Raw genomic sequence first — 20,095 nt, forward strand, 5'->3', positions numbered from 1 at the left:
TTAATAAATTTTTATTTTATTTTTATCTAACAGTTAAATTGTTATTTTTTAAACTAATTTATTCTTACAATTTATATTTTTTTAATTTATAACCTAAATGAAGTACCATGTAAAGAAAATTAAATTTTATAACATCTATATATGTATGTGAATGGAATTATATAAGTGCAAAAGTCTGTGAATTAAATTCTTTATGTTAGCGTTATCATTAGGCACTTTGAAGTGAGATTTAAATTCAATCTTTAAAGTTTATATTTTCTAACTTATATATAATCCCTAAAGTATATTAATGTGTTTCTTTTTCATATTCACATGTGTTTTTCTTCCCCATGCTAAACTTTTACTTTTGGGTGCTTTATTGGATAATAGTTGCAAAATCGGAACCAAGCTGTCAATGTTTGTTCCATCAAAAGGTCGGGAAGTTTCCATCCTCAGTAACAACCATTGTATGACTCCTTCCAGCTCCGACTTGAACAAATTTATATCTTCAACTCTAATGTGAATTTACTAAAACCAAATATAATGATAAAAGAAGAAATTACAAACAGACACAAAATCAACCTTTAAATTGAAAATGGGAAAGGATAAGTCAAACACTTAAATTGAAATTTAATATGAATTTTGAGATTAGAAATACACACACATACAACTTTAACAGAGAATTTCCTCACAGCATTTGTCATCCAGACAATAAACCCAAAAGCCACACAATTACCATGTGTAAGAGAGAATTGAGCACAATAAAGTTGGAATGCAAATTTACTAATTTTAGGTTGAAGCAGATAATTGAGTGAAAGTATAAAAATAACCCCATATGTTATGCAACAATTAAATCAAACCCTTAATGTATAAGTGCACAGAGAAACAAAATCAGAACTTTGTATAGAAAAGAATGGCAAATCAGCATATAAAATCACGCAAACATAGAATATGCCCATAAATTTCCAGGAATCTCCTCTATTTGATCAACAAAGTCAGTATAATTGAACCACATCCAAATGCAAAAACCTAGATAAAAAATGAAGCTATAACAATGTCAATAGAAATTAATTATTGCAAAAATATAAATCAAACACTGCAGAGGCCAAGTGGGAGATGAAGTTTCATTTTAATATCTTCATTTTAACCTTTAACATTCATTCACCCATGTTTTGATCTATAAAATAAACCCAACCACAATGCACCCTGCCATATAATAAGGGTCTGAAGATAAAATCACATAAAACTCATAATAGGGCAGTAAATTTTCCTTCACACACCAATTTAGAATTTAATACACAATGCATAGATTACAAAACATGGCAGCAAGTATACTAAGGAGAAAACATAATGCAATTACTCATGAAGGATCTAACAGAGGAAAAATAAAACATAGTAGGGGGAAAAAAAACAGAGTAGAGGTATACTTTTTAATGGATTCAGTCATCCTGCAAGTTGCTTTTTTATATGTCATCAGCTTTTCACATCATCATCATGATGCGTATACACCCCATTGAAAATTAAAAGCTATAAAAGAGGAATAAGTAAAACCAAAACTTGATTTTGACAAAAGATAAAGGAAACAAAGGAAAGACATTAGTACTTAAATATATGAAATGAAACAAAGAAAATTATCAAACATTAAGGTGATACCTAAAGTTGAACATCATCAAGTAAACCACAGCTTCCTTCGTTGAGAGTAGGGCTTGCAAGCATGGTTAAATGCCAAGGGAAAAAAGAGTAATTCAGCAAGTAAGGAAGTTAAAAAAGGAAATACATAAACCAAGAACAAAAGAATGCAATTGATGGCAAATATGGTTTTGATGTGAGAAAGATTATTGAAATATGAAACTAAAAATAATCAAATGACTAAAGCATAGGTGACTGAGTCATACCTTGATGTCGAAATCGGCGCATGTGGTGCAGAGGGCTGGTAGAATGATGCTTCTCTATTGTGTGTGCTTTGATGTGAGGAAAACTTGTTTAAGAGATTTTATAGGGAGATAGTTGAAGCGGATGAGGTGGGTGATAAGGTGGAGCTTGAGAAGGTGGAAGAGGAAGAAACTATGTGAATTAAATTTGTTGGAAGGTGGAAGATTTTTGAAGCTCAAAAGGTTGATGAGAAGTTGTAACTGCTGAATGTGGAAGAGGAAGAGAAATTAACGTTTGAAAGAAGGGCAAAAACCAATAACATTGGAGATGCAATCAACGGCCCTGATCCAATCTAACGAAAATAAGTAGTATTTTTACACAAATGTCCATGCTTAATTTGACAGTTGTGAACAATGAATTACTAAATGACAAAGTAGCCCTCAAGGTAGCAAAAACTCTCCCTTTATATATAGTATAGATATTAGTACAAAAAAAATTCACTAGTCACTACTCTTTTTCTGGTGGAGGAGTCTTGGCTTGCAATCTTTATCTTTATATAATACATATAATTAACGACCAAGATATGTCAATTTAGCTGATTCCAAATGACATGGGTGGCTTATGAACAAATCCCCTTAAGGGGACTCTGTTCGTGCTAATTAAGTTGGACTCAGTGATATTTAAATACCAGCAAAAGTTAGTCAAGTGTCATTGTTAACTTCACGATATTTATTAATCGGTAAATTTCATTATAAAATCCAAAGTTGGAAGTGTGTGATTAGGCAAGTTAAAATGGGCTCTCACTCTTTTTCTTTTTCTTTTTTTCTCTCATAAATCAACTTGACTCAGCTCACTTTTTTTGGTGGATTGGGTTAGAAAAATAGAAACATATTTTAAGGTGAGCTTTTTTTTTTTGCTCTCTACATCTAACTCGGTAGATTAAATTAATTAGAACTGAAGTGAGTCAAGTTAGCTCGTTCTTGTTTTTAGTTAAATTTTTACTTGCATTCAATAAAAAATGAATTGAAACGATTTTTGAATATAATAACAACATCACATGTCTTTTTTTTATTAATGAAGCATTAGTTTTTACACATTTTATTATGATGCTTTGAAAATTTAATTTTTTGTCCTCACATTTATTCTGATTTCCAGGGCACTTTTTCCATTTTTTTTAATGGTTTTGTTACTTTTGTGTTAATTTTTATTTATTTTTATATACAAGTGAGTTAGTTCACCTGACCCATATCTCATGGTGGGTTGAGTTAGGTTATAATTTTAGAGGCTTGTCAGAAAAGTGAGTTCATCCTTCACATCCTTCATTTTAGCTCCTACTTCCAAGGTTATATATTAACTATTTCACGACAGTTGTGAAGAAAGCTATTCATCAACAACAAGTGGCTCAGCTACACCACTAAGATTAGCAGCGAAAGTTTGGAGTCAATCTAATCTATAGGAGGCGATGGGGAAAGATGGTGGAGGCCGGAAGATATAAAAAGGGAGAGAAGACAATAAAAATACTAACTAACAAGTGATGGTTGGTCTAAATTGACTGTGGGCTAACATAATGGCTCATACATCATTAAATGAAAAATATATAATTAAATTTAAAATTATTATAAAGTTAAAAAATTATTAAATTTGACTAAATGTGTGACATATAGATATTGATTTATTCAAATGTTAAAATTTTGTTTTTTAACTATTTGCTTCAATCGATTTTAAGTTTATGATAATATGATTTAGAAAAATTTCAAATAATTCTTGTTCTTATTGAGATTAGACCTAAGTATTCTCCTTGGTCTCAACAACGAAGCACAATCTAGAGTGGCGGTGAGTGTGCGGTGGTCTGGTTGCAGCCTTGCAGGCATCGGGGTACCTACAAAAGAAACTTTAACGCTTAAGTCAATGTATAAGCAAGGAGAGAATCCAAAAGTTTAGAAAAACTCAAGGTAAAATGACACCTCATGTTAATAAACAACCGAACCTGCATTTATAGGGTCAAGAGCCTATGTTCAATGTCTCTACAAGTGTATGACAAGTCCTTAAGTGGAAGCTTCTAGACACATGGTTGGCTTTGGGTCTCCATGTTTTGTTTGTTGTCTCTCGGCTAGTGTGTGGTCGGTATCGAGGGCTATGTTGCTTCGCTTAGTCATGCAGACCATCCTTATAACGCATGCTTAATTGCAAGCTCTTTGTGTCAATTGTGATGCCTTCAGACCCTTTGGCCTAGTTGTCAACAAGAACAATCCTTTACTATTTTAGTTGAAAATAATGAAAATAAATGGTTGCGACACATAAGTTTAGTTGTGAGCTACAACTCGTTCAATAGTGGGTTAAATGGATCAACAAAAAAAGAACTGCATCAAACAAACTTGTATTATAGTATTGTACCTGGTTCTAACCCGTGTTGGTTGCGGGTTATGGAGGCTAGCTCAAAGGTCACAGTGTAAATTCCCAATTTTAGATTTGGTGCATACACATATAAAAAACAACGAAACTCTTCTTATGAATTGAGATAAATGTTTACTCACATTGCACTTAAGTATACCCAAGTCTTCTTTTGTGTTTATAATATGCTTAAGCAATTCTTCTATTTTCGTGACGAATATTATTTCATATTATAACATGTTTGGATTGACGGTGTACACACAATCGGAACCATTGGTCACCTTAGAAGATACCCATTGTAACTTTTCCCGAAAGTGTTATGCAACTTTTAATTAAAACATCAAACACGTATTAGTAAAATCCCCAAGATTTAGTGTGCTATTAATAAAATCTTCATAATTCAGTATGGGCCTTATACAGTGGATACACACCATGTGCATTGGACAGCAACCAGCCATGAACTGATGAACCTTGCAACAGCCTTTCCTATTAAGCAACGTAAACGGGACTACGGGAGGGCCCATTTTCTCCTTTGTCATTTTGTCCTCTTTCTGTTTCTGAACAGAAAAATTAATGACATCTCAAATACTTAAAAAATAAATATTTTACATGGTGAAATCCAAAACAATATTGCTATTTATTGTTAAAAAAATAAAAAATAAAATAAAAACTAGCCAGCAAACTGCAATGTGTATGCACATCCACATTTACTAATATAATTATATTGATTTCTTTTTAAGGCATGAATCTTTCTTGAGATGTAATTTTATTTGAATTGACATTTACATTTTGATGGAACCAGCTCTCACAGTTAAGTTTTTTTTATTTACAATAATCAAGTTGAATACACTAATTAAAAAGAATCAAACATAAACATGTACTAATTGATTATTCATTCACCATTATATTAACTAATTATAGAAAAGATGCCAAAAGCATATGTGAAAAGAATTGGCCAACCATGTTAATGCTGAGGTATATACCAAAGAAGATCCTTGTGTCCGCCCCCACCCACCCTCTTTCCATACCCAAAAGGAAGAACTTCACCTTTATAGTTCAGCAAACTCTCCATACCTTATTCTCTTTGATCAATCTTCCATTTGAAGTTCTGGCCTTCATAGATGGAAACTAGGATGTCATGCAGCAGTGAGATTAAGGATGGTGCAGCAGAGGAGGAGGATGAGGCAGAGCTTGTGATTGTGATCAACCAATGACAAGTGTAAGTCTCTGAACTTGGCTTGATTCTTTGGGTAACTGAAGATCCTTTGGCAGTAGCAAGATGAGATAGGTGATCCTTCTCAGAAGAGTTAAAGACAAGATTTTGAAAAATGTTAAAATTTCCTCTTTGTTTGCAGCTCCATGTTGCTGCTTACTATAGAGATTCTTAGCTTTTTCAGTGTGTCCTATTATGCACCCTTTGGCAGTGGTACTAATTTAGCTGGAACTTCTTTTTTATGTAATAATTTTGATCTGTTCTGACATTTCAAAAGCTCCCAGATCAATATGATGATTCACGAGATTTGATTGCATATTGTTGTGTTTGTATCCTCTTCTTTGATAATATCGTGTTGTAATGATAATTAAGTGCCGTTTGATTTTGTTATCATGTGTATAAACATCTACAGATATCAGACTCAGCAATGAATTGGTTTTGGGTATTTTCCCACATCTTTGTTTGTAGGTAAATAATAGCATTCGATGCATTAAACTTCAAGAATGCGCATTATATAAAATGCGAAACGTGAAAAGAACTTAAGACTGTCGGCATTGAGTAAACCAAACATGCTTCGAACCACACATATTTAGAACCAAACATTCTTCGAACCACACATATTTAGAAATGTGTTTTGTCCGCTATTGTTTGGTGTGAATTAACTAATAATTTATTAATTAATGATTTATTTGATTTTATGTTAAAACGGAAAAATAACACAATCAAGCATATACATGTTTACTTTATAAGTTTGGGAGTGATTTTACATGTTTTGTCCTCTATTATAATTTTTTATTTTGTTTTTTTGAGACCAATGAAATATAAAAATTTATAATATCAACAAAATAATGAGGATTCTTCCATAAGCCAAAGCTTTCAGAAAAAGAAAAATCATGATGAAAGTGAAATAACAAGCTGAATGCTCTAGGCCATGGATAACAACTTCCTCATTCAAGCTGAATGCTGTGGTACATCTTGTAATCCTTGAGCTAGGCTTTCACTTTTTTAATAAAAGCTTCTTTTATAATAAAACTTGGCTAAGTACGAAAAAATGGAATTTTCCGAAGCACCAAAAAGAAAAGAAAAAAAAATGGGCCAATCGAACTTTCATTGAACCAGCCTGCCATAACTTCGTTATAAGAGGATTGGACCTTGCTCAAAAAAAAAAAGAGGGTTGGACCAGATTGACATGTCTTTTAGATGGAGAACTACAGTGCCAACCCAAACTTGATCTAAATTCGTTTTTTTTTTTTTTACATTTAGTTTTGCTTTCATTTACTACAACAAAGATATAGAGCAGTTCACTTTTATTTATAGTTTTTTATTTATGAGGTGCCCACTAGGGTGGGGAAGTTTCAAAATGGTCCACCGGTGGACCAAAGGGTTATAGTAGTAATTTACAAAATAAAAAATAAAAAATTTTGTAAAATACTCAAGGTAGATGATGATGACATCAATTTCTTTATTAAAAGGAACAAAATTACAAATATCTACAGCTATGATAATTCGTTTTCTCAAAATCTATTATCTAGAGCTTTATGATAATTCAACATAGTAGTGACCAAAATTCTATGCAGCTAAATAGGGATTGCCATATCTACAAAGTAGAAACAAATGATCCTGGTAATTGGCTCACAACTTCAAATTGGCATTCAGCTTCAAAATAAGAAAAAAACGAGACTAGAATTCATAATCAGTAATTAAAATTTACAGAATTCAGCCAACTCCCAATGTAACGCCCCGATTTCTCGAGTGTCACACAGTAACCAAAACGTCGTGAATTTTCGTAAAGAATTTTCGCCGTTCAATTATTAACCAACATTAATGACAAAGATTCATTTTATCGAAAACTCTTGAAACTTATGAACAAATTTGCGGAATAAATAAGACATGCTTTTCTGACTAAAATACTCGTAATTAAAAGGAACTGTAATTCCAAAGTACATAAATGAAACCTTGGGCTAAAGCCCTACATCAAGTACATCAAAGAAAACCCCGAAAATAAAAATGATAAATAATAGTTCGACACGAATTCTCAGCCCCACAGAAAAGAACACTCTAATCCGGATCCCGCTCCGGAACGTCAGCTCCCGCTCCTCGCGCTCTCTTCTTAGACTGCTCCAGCTTTATCACACTCTTCCGAGGTCCCACTCTAAAGCACTTTGGACGCCAAGGTACATGCTGCGCACAGACTCCCGACTGGGCCTCTGGTGGTGAAGACTCCACTGCCTCCTCCTCCTCGACCAACTGTGACTCCACTGTAGTGTCCTCCGAAGGATCTTCTTCCTCCTCGTCCACTGTAGTCTGATGAAACCTAGCGGGAAGATGTGGCAGCACAACAGTCCTATTCCTAAGGATCTACCTCTCCACAACCGTCCCAGATCTGTTCCTCCCTAGGAGCTCCGCATCGCCGACGTAGACTCTCCAGACTCCGGAACCGTCGGTCTCCCAGAGCCGGTCTTCCGCTGGCCTACTCAGAACGATCTTCCATCTCACGATAGTCTCCAATATCGTGGTGGTCACCATCTACCCCCCCCCCCAAATAAACACATAAACAAATAACAGGGTCAGATCACATGTTATCTTAGAAACATTCACATGTTCATGTATTCTCATAAATAACAAGGTATAATAAGCATAATCTTTACGTTATATCACAGTCAGTCACCTAAGTTCAGTTAGGCTAACGACCTCACCATTCACACAACCACCTCAACACCAATGGCCATATTCACGATCATTCGCAGATGAACAATTCTCGGAGGGTACACACCGTACAACCCTCATTCATGTGGGGGGACACACCGTCCGCCGGACACACCGCCCGTCCACAGAATCACAAGGTGACCGCAGTCAACCAATCACGTGGGGACACACCGTACAACCCACAAAACACCCTCGCGTGCAAGTAACCGTTTGTCTCTAACGGTACCATCGTTCTCATGGCCCATAGTCTTCACTAGACCTATGTCCAATTATTCACATTTACTTGCAAGCGATTAAGTTCTCATTTCTCTTTGTTAAAGGCTCTATTGAGTCAACCTAGAGTCTTAACATTTTCACAAAACTTATACAACTTAAATGACAGTAAAAATCACAGCACCAAAAGGAATTACAGCTAGATGAGCGACCTTTTGGCAATAATCAAGATAGGCAACATATAAGTCATACCAAGGCACTTAGACATGTTCTCATGCATATCATTATTTAATTCACGACAACTTCACCAATCAAGCTATCACATAAACTTGTGCATGAGTCGGAAGGAAGAAAACTTGCCAACAACCACAGAAGCGGCTTGGCCGAACCCTAAAGGGCTCAAGGGTTTTCAAAACTACTCCTTCCTTCCATCTCAACTTCACAAGTCAATGTCCAGCCAACAAACATAAGCATATACTCTCCAAAAATCCAGAATTGATCATGTTACAAATTGCATGTTAAAATCATGTGAAAACCTATACAACTTTAGCATAAAATCATGGTTTTCATACATAAAACCTAGGGTCATTTACCAAACATTAACCTACTGATCATGGAATCACACAAGCTTCACAAATATGGTAAAAATTCCAGAAGCAGTCAGCAACAATCAATACATCAAAAAGCTAAAGAAAAATCCACCAAAACCGCAATTTTGTACACATGAAATCATAGCTTTTCACATAGAAATCCCTAAACTCTACCCATGTCCTAGAGATCAGCCCTTACCTTGATTTCTTGATCTGAAAAGAATGGAAGAATGAAGCTTGGATAATCTGCTCCTTGCTGTTCAAGTTCCTCTTCTACTCGAACCCTAGCATTTAGACAGCAGGAACAGTGTGCATTAAAACTGGTCTCCAAAATTCATTTCTCAGCCGAAATTGACATACTATACATGCCTGGAAAGCTATTTTGAAAATCTACAACTTTCTAGTTTATAACTTTTTCATCTGAGACCCAGAATCAGGTGATATTAGGCTCTAAAGCTCGCTGTCCAGTACAGAAAACTGGCAGTGATACTTTTACCTTCAAATTAATTTATAACCATTTGAGTCCAAGGTTTCTAGGCCATGTTCCAGCAAACATACAGCGCATATTCCTCCTCTAAATTCCAGTAGCAACATCTCATCATAATCATTAAGAATTAATCAATCTTAGGCATATGAATCATCATGAATCGGATCTAAGCAAAACTCATAGCAAGGGTGACATCTATAATAGTGATTTGCAAAGAGGCATGGCATCCATCATCTCATCATCTTAAACAGTAGGCATCACGTGCATATGGCAGATAATCAAGCCCTAAACCTCTCATGCATTCTCATACATCATTCATCTTCATAAAGATTCAACCTTTAATCATGCTTTCATGAAATTTTCATCAAGAAACCTAGACTCTACCCTTACCTTGGCTGATTGGAATGAGAGAGATGATGAAAAGGATGAATGAAGAAGCCCTCTCCTTGCTGCTCCTCACAGTCCTTGCTTGCTCTCCTTCTTTCTCTCTTGATCTTCTCTTGGTTTCTCTTGCTTTTCCTCTTCTTCTTCTTCTTTCTTTCTCTCTAGCCGCCACCCTCTCTCACTCTTTCTCTCTTGTTTTCTTTTCTTTTCTTCTCTTCTGTTTTTCTAAATGAGATATGTGAGTGATGTGTGTGTATGAGGGTTTCTAAGTCAGCCTTGAAAATACTTGGAGAAACAAACTCTCCCTTTCCCTCATTTCTCCAGACCCACGGCCCAAACTAGCATTCTCAAAGGATTTTCACAATTTTGCTCCTTATCTCACTATTTTGAAAAGAGACACAACTTTAATGCTCATCATGCACACTAAATGCTCATCATTTCCCCTAAGAAAGATGAAATGGCATTGACTAAGGGAAAATAACTCCCCCTCCTACACTTAAAACTCCAATCTTTACCTTTCAAAACCATAATCTCCCACAAATCAAGCAAACAAGTCAAACAAGAATTTTCTTTTCTTCCCTTTCAAAAATTCGGCCAACCCCTTCCCTTGGCTTTTGAAAATAATTTCGGAATTAAAATCACTCCTATAGCAAAAATCGCAAGAAATGTGCAGCCAGACATGTGGTTACTAAAACGTGAATATCTCGGGTTACAGATGTTGGAATGACATGAAACCAACGAGAGAACTTAGCTAACTGAAAGAGCTACAACTCTCATGAAGAAAGCATCTCAATATTAGGTCTTTAAGACCTCTGAAAAATTCACACAAGGTCACGGACAGATTAGCAATTAAATCAAACTTCACTAGAAATTTCACTTTTATTCAATAAATCACTTAAGCAATACATAAGCAAGGTTAGGATCTTACAATACCACCCTCCTTAAAAATAGTTTCGTCCTCGAAACTACTATAGGAAGACATACCACACTTCCACTGCGCACTCTGATATTCCCTACAAATTTCCCAGTCGTCTCGACGCATAGGTTATTGTCCTTAGTCTCATCTTTCTGGTCTTCACGTGACATCTCTAATGGTCTAGTTCCACATCATTCTCACAAAGGGAATTCGTCTCTCCTTAACGTTCCTTTCATAGCCCAACACCAACTATCATTCCGATCACCATTTTCCAATATCAAGTTTATCAGGCTCAATATCCAAAAGATGGCAATCAGGAAAAATATTTGGTAAGGATGTTCGAGTCACTCTCATTTCACTGTCTATAACCTAGACACTCGTCGTAGAACCTCACGGAACTCATCCGTTAGAGCACGACCCAAACTGCCTCACTGCAGTCACACAAAACAACAAAAGTTTAAGTCAAACAGGTGTTATGCTCATGCCGGTACACGTTGGTCGGCGTCCCGCCCAGGTGATCCAGATGCAACATCAACAGCTCAGACACGGGAAAACAAACTTCCGGACACCGAGCTCAAAGGTTCCATCTACCAATTCACTCGTTCGGTAGTTCCATCCACCACCTAGTCCATTCGACGGTTCCATCCACCATCTGGTTTGTCTGATCTATGGTTCCATCCACCATATATGATCATTGGTTCCATCCACCAATCCCGCCTTTCCTGATGGTTCCATCCACCATCTCGGTCTGACCAATGGTTCCATCCACCATTCCTGCTTCACCGATGGTTCCATCCACCATCTCATCGACCTTAATGGTTTCATCCACCATCTTGATCGACACACTTCGTTCACTGGCTCCATCTGCCATCCTTTCTTAGCAGATGGTTCCATCCACCATCTTTGCTAAGTAAGGAAAAACAAAATCGAGAGTGTAACACAGTCACACAAAACACCACAAAAACGTAAGGAAGACGTTGACTCGGTCAGTGTCCTTCCCCGCCTCTATGACTCAATAATGAGCATTCAGCACACAAAATCATATCACACACATAAATCACAAACCATTCACAAAATGAGATAATATCAATTATTATTTATTTTACCAAGTCTGACACAAAGTCTCGACGTGGTCAGACGTGTCCCACTTGGAGCGTTCACTCCAACCTCAGTCTTTGGTAAGCGACAACTCTTAATTAAAACATCCTTTCAATCCCTCACTTTTCTTCGATCTTACAAGTAGTGTCAGCACGCATCCCAAAACCTGAGAGACGTCATGCAAGTTCACCTCAAGGGTGACATACAAGGCAACAACAACCCTTAGGTATCTAGCAGTCATCTTCAAATAGACCTTGATATCACGCTCGTACTAGGGCGCTTATCTAAAAAAAAATGCTCGTACTAGAGCACTAGGCGCCAAATCCAAATCCAATTGATCAACCGTTTATAAGATAATCATCATCTTAATACCTAAGAATCCACACGTGACTCTTGTTTCGGAACTATCCTCATTCACACCTTAAATCAATCTTTCACTTATCCACCAGTCAAATTATAGCCTATTTTTTTTTTAGTCTGAAATCTCTGCATAACTCATAATTCATTCCCTTCAAGATCAAACCATATATTGTGCCTCTAGGGACTTAGTCCAACTTTCGCTCCCTAGATTTTAATCTTCAAAGGCTCAACTGCTATCGTCACGACTAAAACCATTAAATCTCTTATTCATACCTGTCGCTCAACTCTCAAGGACAATCTTAACCCCTAAGGTTTTAACGTCATGATGGTGATGGATTCACGGCCATGAAGAGAAGAAGCTTGCATGGTGATGGTGGCTCGCGTGTTTGGGGCTGCCGGACTCGTTGGAAGAAAGCTTGTGGTTGTCCATGGTGATGTTGTGGGTGGCCAGCGGTGGTGGTCTCATGGAGGGAGGAAGAAGAAGTGGTGGTGCTGCACAAGGAAGGGAAAACACGTGAAGATGGTGGCTCATGTGGTGCTGCGGGCTCGCCGGAAATCGCCTTCGGCAGCGGCTCACGGCGGAGGACGGCGGAACGGAAAATTGGTTGAGGGGTTTTGTTGCGGACGATGAGAGGAGTGCAATGGTGGTGTTGGTTTCTGCAAATGATGAGCGATTCGCCGGAGATCGAGGGTTGAAGGTGGCGGTGGTTAGGGTTCTGTCTTCTCTGTTTTACGTTGTCCATGGGGGTGGTGGTGTTGCGGCGGTACTCGGTGGTGGTGGCGACTACCATGTGAGGAAGGGAAGATGTGATGATGATGATGATGGTGATGGTGCTTTGTTGTTGCAGAGAAAAGAAAAAGAAGAAGAAGATAGTACTGGAAATGCTAGAAATTCGTTTTTTCTTTTTTTATTAATAGGAAAAAGTATATTACATTTTTACCCTTTTATTATTCATTCAATCCTAACCATTCATCTACAGAATATTCTTTGATTCCAAGATCTAACGGTTTTAAATAATGGACCACTAGTGGACCAATTAGTTAGTTCCCCACCCTAGTGGCACCCTTTATTTATCAAAATAACACTTTTATTTATAGTTCATTGATTGTGTTAGAGGTTTTTATTATTATTATTATTATTATTATTATTATTATAAATTTATAATCATGCAAGAAAGTTAAAATGTCAAATGAAATATTAGGTAATGTATGAATTAGCAAGCAACCACACATTTAATTAATGAGTTGAATATATTGGGTACAAACTTCCACGTATAAATTATCTCATAGCAAAAATAATTTAATGTATATTTAGTTTTCAGTTTGAAAATTATTTCATCTAACTGAGGCCCAAAGTGGAGAGCTCGGAGTTGGATTTTGGCAAAGGAAAATGAATTTTGCAGTTCTTTGTTCGAATGGATTTGTGACCCTTGTTCGTGCCACATCTTAACCGAAAACCTTAAGGCATTAAGTTTATGGGTCACACCTCTTATAAAGTCCTCTCATCACCCATACTTAACTAATGTGGGACTCTAACTCACACTTGAATTATCAACAATCTTCTCCTCAAGTGCGAGTCACCACCACATTATCATGGCCCCCACCCCGGAAGCATATCCAGTTACCAACCCTTGTATCGTCGTTCGCTGGTCAACATAACCTGCCATCTAGCCACACTGCTAGGAAGACTTTCGACACAAGGAATCGTTACCACGGTTCCACGAACCATCAACTATGATACCACTTTTTGGGGAGACAGAGGAGTCCATGGGCCGAGAGCAAGATACTAAGAGATATTGACGCCACATCTTAACCCAAAACCTTAAGGCATTAGGTTTATGAGCCACACCTCTCATAAAGTCTTATCTTCACCCATACTTAACCAATGTGGGACTCCAACTCACACTTGAATTCTCAACAAATTCTAAACGCTAAGAGATAGATGGCTGGATGGGGACTGAGAGTTGATTGCTGGTGGAATTTAAGAAAAAAGGCAGGGTGATAGAAAGGATGGAATTATGTGCTTTTATATTTTCTCTTTTTTGTTATTTTTTCTCCTTCTTTATTGTACTTTTCTCTTTTAGTTTTTGGCATTGCTTTGTCTTTTCCCTCCTAATTTTGTAATTGGGGGTTCGCACCCCTCGTGCTATCATCTCATAAATCATTGTTTATAAAAGAAAAACCGAGGTCCAAAGTATCTTCCACGTTTGAACTATTGGGTTGTGTAACCTCAGTTTCTAAATGCTCCAAACGGATTTCCAAACCGAACACACCCTTAGAAGACAACAAAATAAAGATCGAAATATTAGATTGCTCATTTTCAGCATATGAAAAGTGTAATTTATAATTTCACCAACAAGTATAATTCTAATTTTTCTAATTTCAAAATATTAGATTGCTCATTTCACCAACAAGTATAGTTCTAATTTTTTCATGTGCCAACATATAAAAAGTGAAATATTTCTTAAGTGTGCTAACACGCCAACCCGCCGTCCCGTCAAAATATGGGTTGGGTTAAGACTTTAAACTCAAATGTCAAAAGTGAGTCAGCCCAACCCAACCAACATTTCGCAGGGTTAGTGACGGGTTGGGCCCGACCCGCCAACCCATATTGCCACCCCTACTAAAGATGGTTAACCACTTAACCCTTACTTTTACACTCAACCAAATTCACGGATGTGATGAGCTACATAAATTTTTGATGTAACATAATTTGTTGATATATCTATAATACATATTGTTTTTATACTAATCTATAAATATAATTTGTCAGTTCGAAAAATATTTAGATTGTTGTTGCTTATTATCTTAAACATTTTTGGATCTGTTTCAAAGCTAAACCGCGAAAATGTAAAATCATGATCCAAATGCGCGCCAACGGAATCTAAGAAGTGAAAAAGTGAAAAGTAACTAATCCAAGAGAAGAAGCATCTAAGCCGTTGATCTATTGATGCGTTTCAACCAGCTCATCGATCCGCATCATCAGAAGTATGATCTCAACCGTCCATTAAAGAATACAAACAGACGGATAAAGGAGTGCCGCGTCATCAATCCGTGCGTAACGCCAGCAGCCAATAAGAACGCGGAAAACTCTTTATATATAAGTCACTTCAACGTTGATATTTTTCATTCAACGAAAACCCAATTAATTCTCTGTTCCCAATCCGCGATCTCAATTCCAATTTCAAACCCTAGAATCTTTTTTCCCAATTCGTGATGGCACCCAAGGCAGACAAGAAGCCCGCGGAGGAGAAGAAGTCGACGGTGGCCGAGAAGGCTCCCCCGGCGGAGAAGAAACCCAAGGCCGGGAAGAAGCTTCCCAAGGAGGGCGCAGCCGCTGCCGGAGACAAGAAGAAGAAGAGAAGCAAGAAGAGCGTAGAGACCTACAAGATCTACATCTTCAAGGTCCTGAAGCAGGTTCACCCAGACATCGGTATCTCCAGCAAGGCCATGGGGATCATGAACAGTTTCATCAACGACATCTTCGAGAAGCTCGCTCAGGAATCCTCCAGGCTTGCCCGCTACAACAAGAAGCCCACCATCACTTCCAGGGAAATCCAGACCGCGGTCAGGCTTGTTCTGCCCGGAGAATTGGCCAAGCATGCCGTGTCAGAGGGTACCAAGGCTGTGACCAAGTTCACAAGCTCTTGAACTTCTGTGGGCTCTGTTGTTTGTTGAATTAGGTTTTAGTCCTAATTACCTGTGTTTTTACATTTTAATTAGTTGTTTTTCGTTTTTTCTTTTAAATCTGTAATTGATGAAATGAAGTCTTATGGATCATTTTGTGTATGTCAAATTGAACAATTGATGATTTAAGACAGTAAATTGTGGGTCTGGTACATGCTTTGTTGTTCTTAGTAATCGCTTTTCTATGAACCCTAATTATATCAAAGGTTTCATTATGAGTTTTGCGTTCGTCAATTGTTTTGTTTCCATGGAAAGTACTTACATGACTTACGGAAAGTACTCAATTTGCAACCTTGCAAGATATGATTCTCGGTATTTTGTTCCCTTTTCTCATTCAGCAGTCATTTAAATTTACAAAAATATCGTATGTATCCTTATTCTAGGTATTGTTGATATGTTTTGTTAAAATGTAGACGTTTCTTATGATAACTTCAGTCTTCACAGCATAACTTGAACTATTCATGGTAATTGTCAAGAGAGCTTCAGCATTGGTTTACAGTTACCTGCTGTGCTAATGCTAATTACAATCTTCACATTCTATTAACAATGAAAGACTTATATGTTACATTTAAAACTGCTCTCCCAGCTCTCAGGTACCGAATTCTTTTGGTGCATAGCTCCTACATGAAGTGAATGAATCACTCAAAATTCCTGATGCATACATCCATGATATCTTCTGTTAGTTGCATTTTATTTGCCTGTACAGCTATAGATGACAAGATAACATGGCATCTGTAGATTGATATGCAGAATTAGTTTGAAGCTTTAATCGATAGGTGCTTAATTCATTTATCTTTAAAAAGGTGGTTCAAGACTAACCTGCAAATGATGCAAGAGACCAGGACTAGCTAGTGCTATCTTGGATCTTGGCATTTTTTTTAATAAATGTTTCCATGAAATAATCATCTTGTGCATTTGATATATGACATGTTACATGTAGAATGTTACTTGTGATTAATGAATGTAAGAATCAAGCAACTCTTATATGATTTGCAGGGTTATAGAAAGCGACTCCTTGGAAGTCATCAACATGATCAATAATGCAGAACAACATATGCATACTTGAAATCCAGGATTGGAGAAAGAAAGATAGGAAGATACGGTTCCAATATGTTTTGAGCGAGGCTAATTAGGTAGTTGATTGTCTAGCAAAGCTTTGATCATGATTTTCGATTGGGAATTTGTAGTTCTAGATCTCCCTTAGTTAGAGAGAGGTATTCAAACATTACTCTTCTGAAATCAAATGACTTCAAACTTGCTTTTCATCAAGAAACAATTTCCCAAAATCAAATTAGTCTAAACTCTAGCTTTCACACACACTGAAGCAGTTTCAACATGTTGTAACATCTTGTGAATTGCTTGATAGATTTGGTGGCCACACTTTGCGGGCACAACTCACTCGAATGCGACTGCCATCTAACACCTGAGAAATGATCAAGAACAAGCAAAGTTCATAACTGTATTAGGTGAAATGTACATAACATCTTCAGCTAAAGTACCCCAAGTATTTTCAGGTGGAAAATGAACCTGGCCGTGCATTTGATGGCGAGCTGTGGCAGCTGTAGTTTCAGAAGTAAACCGAACAAATCCATACCCTTTTGACTTCCCAGTCACATGATCACATATAACTCTAACTGCACAACAACATAGATATTTGATATATTTCTCAACAAAACTAATTTAGGGATAAAAAATAATAAGAAAATATCGTTTTCTTGTTCTTACCTTCGAGGATTTCCCCATGTTGCCCAAATGCATCTCTCAGAACAGTTTCATTGGTATCGTGGGAAAGTCCTAGGTTCCAATTGCAATGCAGAGGTCAATTTCGGGATTATAATTCAATCAAATCACAATAGATGCAATTGAAGTGAAAGGGGTGGGAGAAGAAGACCTGCGACGAACAAATTGGCATGTGAATGATGGCGTGCGAATAGGAATCGTGGTGGGAGAGAGTTGCGGTGGAGAAGAGCGACGCAATTTGCTATTGGACTGGTTAAGCGCATAACTTTGATTTCTTAATTGATGCAACGAACAAGGTATGCGGTTTCTGCAATGGTTGCAGAGGGGAGTGACCTTGAACAGCGTCGTTTTGATCATAACCCTGAACTTCTCTTCTTCTAGCCCTGTTTGTTTCTCTATATTTTTTTCGGGTCCTTCAAGTCCTGTTTGGGTCAATGACTCAATGCATAGCTGATTCTGGGTCAGATCATATAATGGCCCAGTCTTTAAAAAAAATGACAAATAAAATGAACATTAGTTGAATGAATGAATTGCACCCTTTTACCCTCAAAAACCTCTTTGGGCTTCTCCTTCCTCGATATTGCAGAGTTCACCATATCTGCGTCAGCCTCAACCACCTACCTCCACAGCAGTCTTCGTCTGCTCCATAAGTTTAACATAATGAATAATATGTATATAACTATCATATTTATTTATGCGTTCAGAGTCGATCGTAACTATCTTTACAAGTCATTAAGAAGATTTGTGGAAGGATTGCATCTAGGGCGCATGTTTCCTATTCTACATCTATATATCTATATATATATATATATGAAAATAAGGTTTTATTCTATAAGGTCTATGACACATGACACTTTCATATTCATTCATTTTCCCTCCAAGTAAAAAAAAAACTCATTCTAATTTTTTGTCACAACATACAATCATGACTCACCCTATTTAATATCATTTAATGTAATTCCAATTTTTATGTAGTCTTTATTTAAAAGTCCAAAAATATTTTAAATCCTTTTTAATTTAATTATCACAATAACTAATGTTTTCATTTTTTAATATTTAATTTCAATTTTTTATATAACCTTTACTTGGAATTATATTTGAAAACATATCAAATATGATAAAAAAAACTTAAATTCGAAAATGAAACAAAAATAATGAAAAATCAGAAAAAAAATATGAAATTCAAATTGAATACACATTTAATTTAAATGGTATTATATATAGCTAATTAGAAAAAAACACACTTTATATTTCATGGTGCTTCTATAAGTACTTTCATCTTCTTTCATGTTCTTTCATGTTCTTTCATATTCATAAAATTTCTTTTTTTTTTCTTTGACATTTTTTTCCTGAAATAATTAGGTATCATTTTGTTCATTCTCCTTTTATAAGGTTTATAAGGTAAGAGTTTTCACTTTCTTCTACTTTTGATTCACCATATTCTTCTTCTCTCCCTTACTTTTTTTAACATTTTAGTGTTTCATCTTTAATCACTTTTGCATGTTCTTTGTGTCATCATATGGTTCATATTATTTAATTTATTTTATTCTATTCACATTTTAATATCTAAATCTGATTTAAAACAAATTCTATATTTATTAAAAAATATAAAAACTATATTTATACGAAATAAATAAATAATTATTACACCTAATTCAAAAATAATTATAATTCTAGGTTTTTGTTTCAACCAATACATAAATACGAATTTGAATAATAGAAATAATTAAATAGAAAATAAAATGATTCAAAAAATTATGTACAAACATCAAATAATTCAGGATCCCGCTAGAATAAAAATGTAACCTCTAAATTTTTATTCACCATATTGAAATTTAAATTTGAAAGAAATATTAGTGATGCTATAATGTATCAACACTTACTAGGCAATTTAATATCAAGGAAACATAATGATTTTTATTCTCTTTTAAGAGCAAAATATTAATAAACTACTTGTGTCTTATTATGTATATATTTTATATTCTTAACCTTATAATATTAATACCCTTAAAAATATTAATAACAAAATATTAATCCTAACTCAATAAAATTCTATATTTTTTTAAAAGAAAAGTATAAAATAAAAATATGGTTTTTTTAATATTAACTATTAACTTAAATCAAAATAAGGTTCGAAAACTTCAAACAAAAAATGATCAATACTTATTTGAAAATTTAATGTTATACATAAAAAAGAGAATTATTCTTCCTCTATTCCATGTCATGTGTCACCACCATGTTGACTAAGTTTCTCTCCATTAAAAAATGACTTCATCTACAAAAATTTTTATACATAATAAAATTTCAATTTTAAACATATTGATGATATTAATGAAATTATTAAATTCATTGTGTATGATTTATTTGTCTCATTAAAATTTCAATTACAATTATTATTATTATAATAATTATTATTATTATGATGTTTGAAATTCAAAATTATGTACCTTATAATTTGG

The 20,095-nt window shown here is 35.7% G+C and overlaps 2 protein-coding genes across 2 annotated transcripts; one reads left to right on the plus strand and one right to left on the minus strand.

Annotated features, from left to right (window-relative positions):
* Positions 1 to 15,322: 15,322 nt before the first annotated feature.
* On the plus strand, positions 15,323 to 16,048 carry LOC130740513 (probable histone H2B.1). The gene has a single exon (XM_057593155.1). It carries the CDS (start codon positions 15,426 to 15,428, stop codon positions 15,858 to 15,860), a length of 435 nt encoding a protein of 144 aa, XP_057449138.1. The 5' UTR covers positions 15,323 to 15,425; the 3' UTR covers positions 15,861 to 16,048.
* An 806-nt stretch (positions 16,049 to 16,854) lies between these two features.
* On the minus strand, positions 16,855 to 18,071 carry LOC130740514 (glycine-rich RNA-binding protein 2, mitochondrial-like). The gene is made up of 4 exons (XM_057593156.1): positions 17,788 to 18,071; positions 17,622 to 17,690; positions 17,424 to 17,530; positions 16,855 to 17,319 (listed from the first exon to the last, which is right to left on the minus strand). Exons 1-4 carry the CDS (start codon positions 17,897 to 17,899, stop codon positions 17,227 to 17,229), a joined length of 381 nt encoding a protein of 126 aa, XP_057449139.1. The 5' UTR covers positions 17,900 to 18,071; the 3' UTR covers positions 16,855 to 17,226.
* Positions 18,072 to 20,095: the final 2,024 nt, after the last annotated feature.

This window comes from Lotus japonicus, chromosome 2, assembly GCF_012489685.1.
Source record: "Lotus japonicus ecotype B-129 chromosome 2, LjGifu_v1.2".
NCBI classification, from domain to species: domain Eukaryota; kingdom Viridiplantae; phylum Streptophyta; class Magnoliopsida; order Fabales; family Fabaceae; genus Lotus; species Lotus japonicus.

What these genes read in the sequence shown, in the direction of transcription:
- LOC130740513 (XM_057593155.1), top strand. Translation starts at nt 15,426, where the DNA reads ATGGCACCCAAGGCAGACAAGAAGCCCGCGGAGGAGAAGAAGTCGACG.
- LOC130740514 (XM_057593156.1), bottom strand. Translation starts at nt 17,899, where the DNA reads ATGCGCTTAACCAGTCCAATAGCAAATTGCGTCGCTCTTCTCCACCGC. An exon ending in TGCCAATTTGTTCGTCGCAG is followed by an intron (nt 17,691 to 17,787) that starts GTCTTCTTCTCC and finishes ATTGGAACCTAG; the next exon opens with GACTTTCCCACGATACCAAT. An exon ending in ACATGGGGAAATCCTCGAAG is followed by an intron (nt 17,531 to 17,621) that starts GTAAGAACAAGA and finishes GTTGTTGTGCAG; the next exon opens with TTAGAGTTATATGTGATCAT.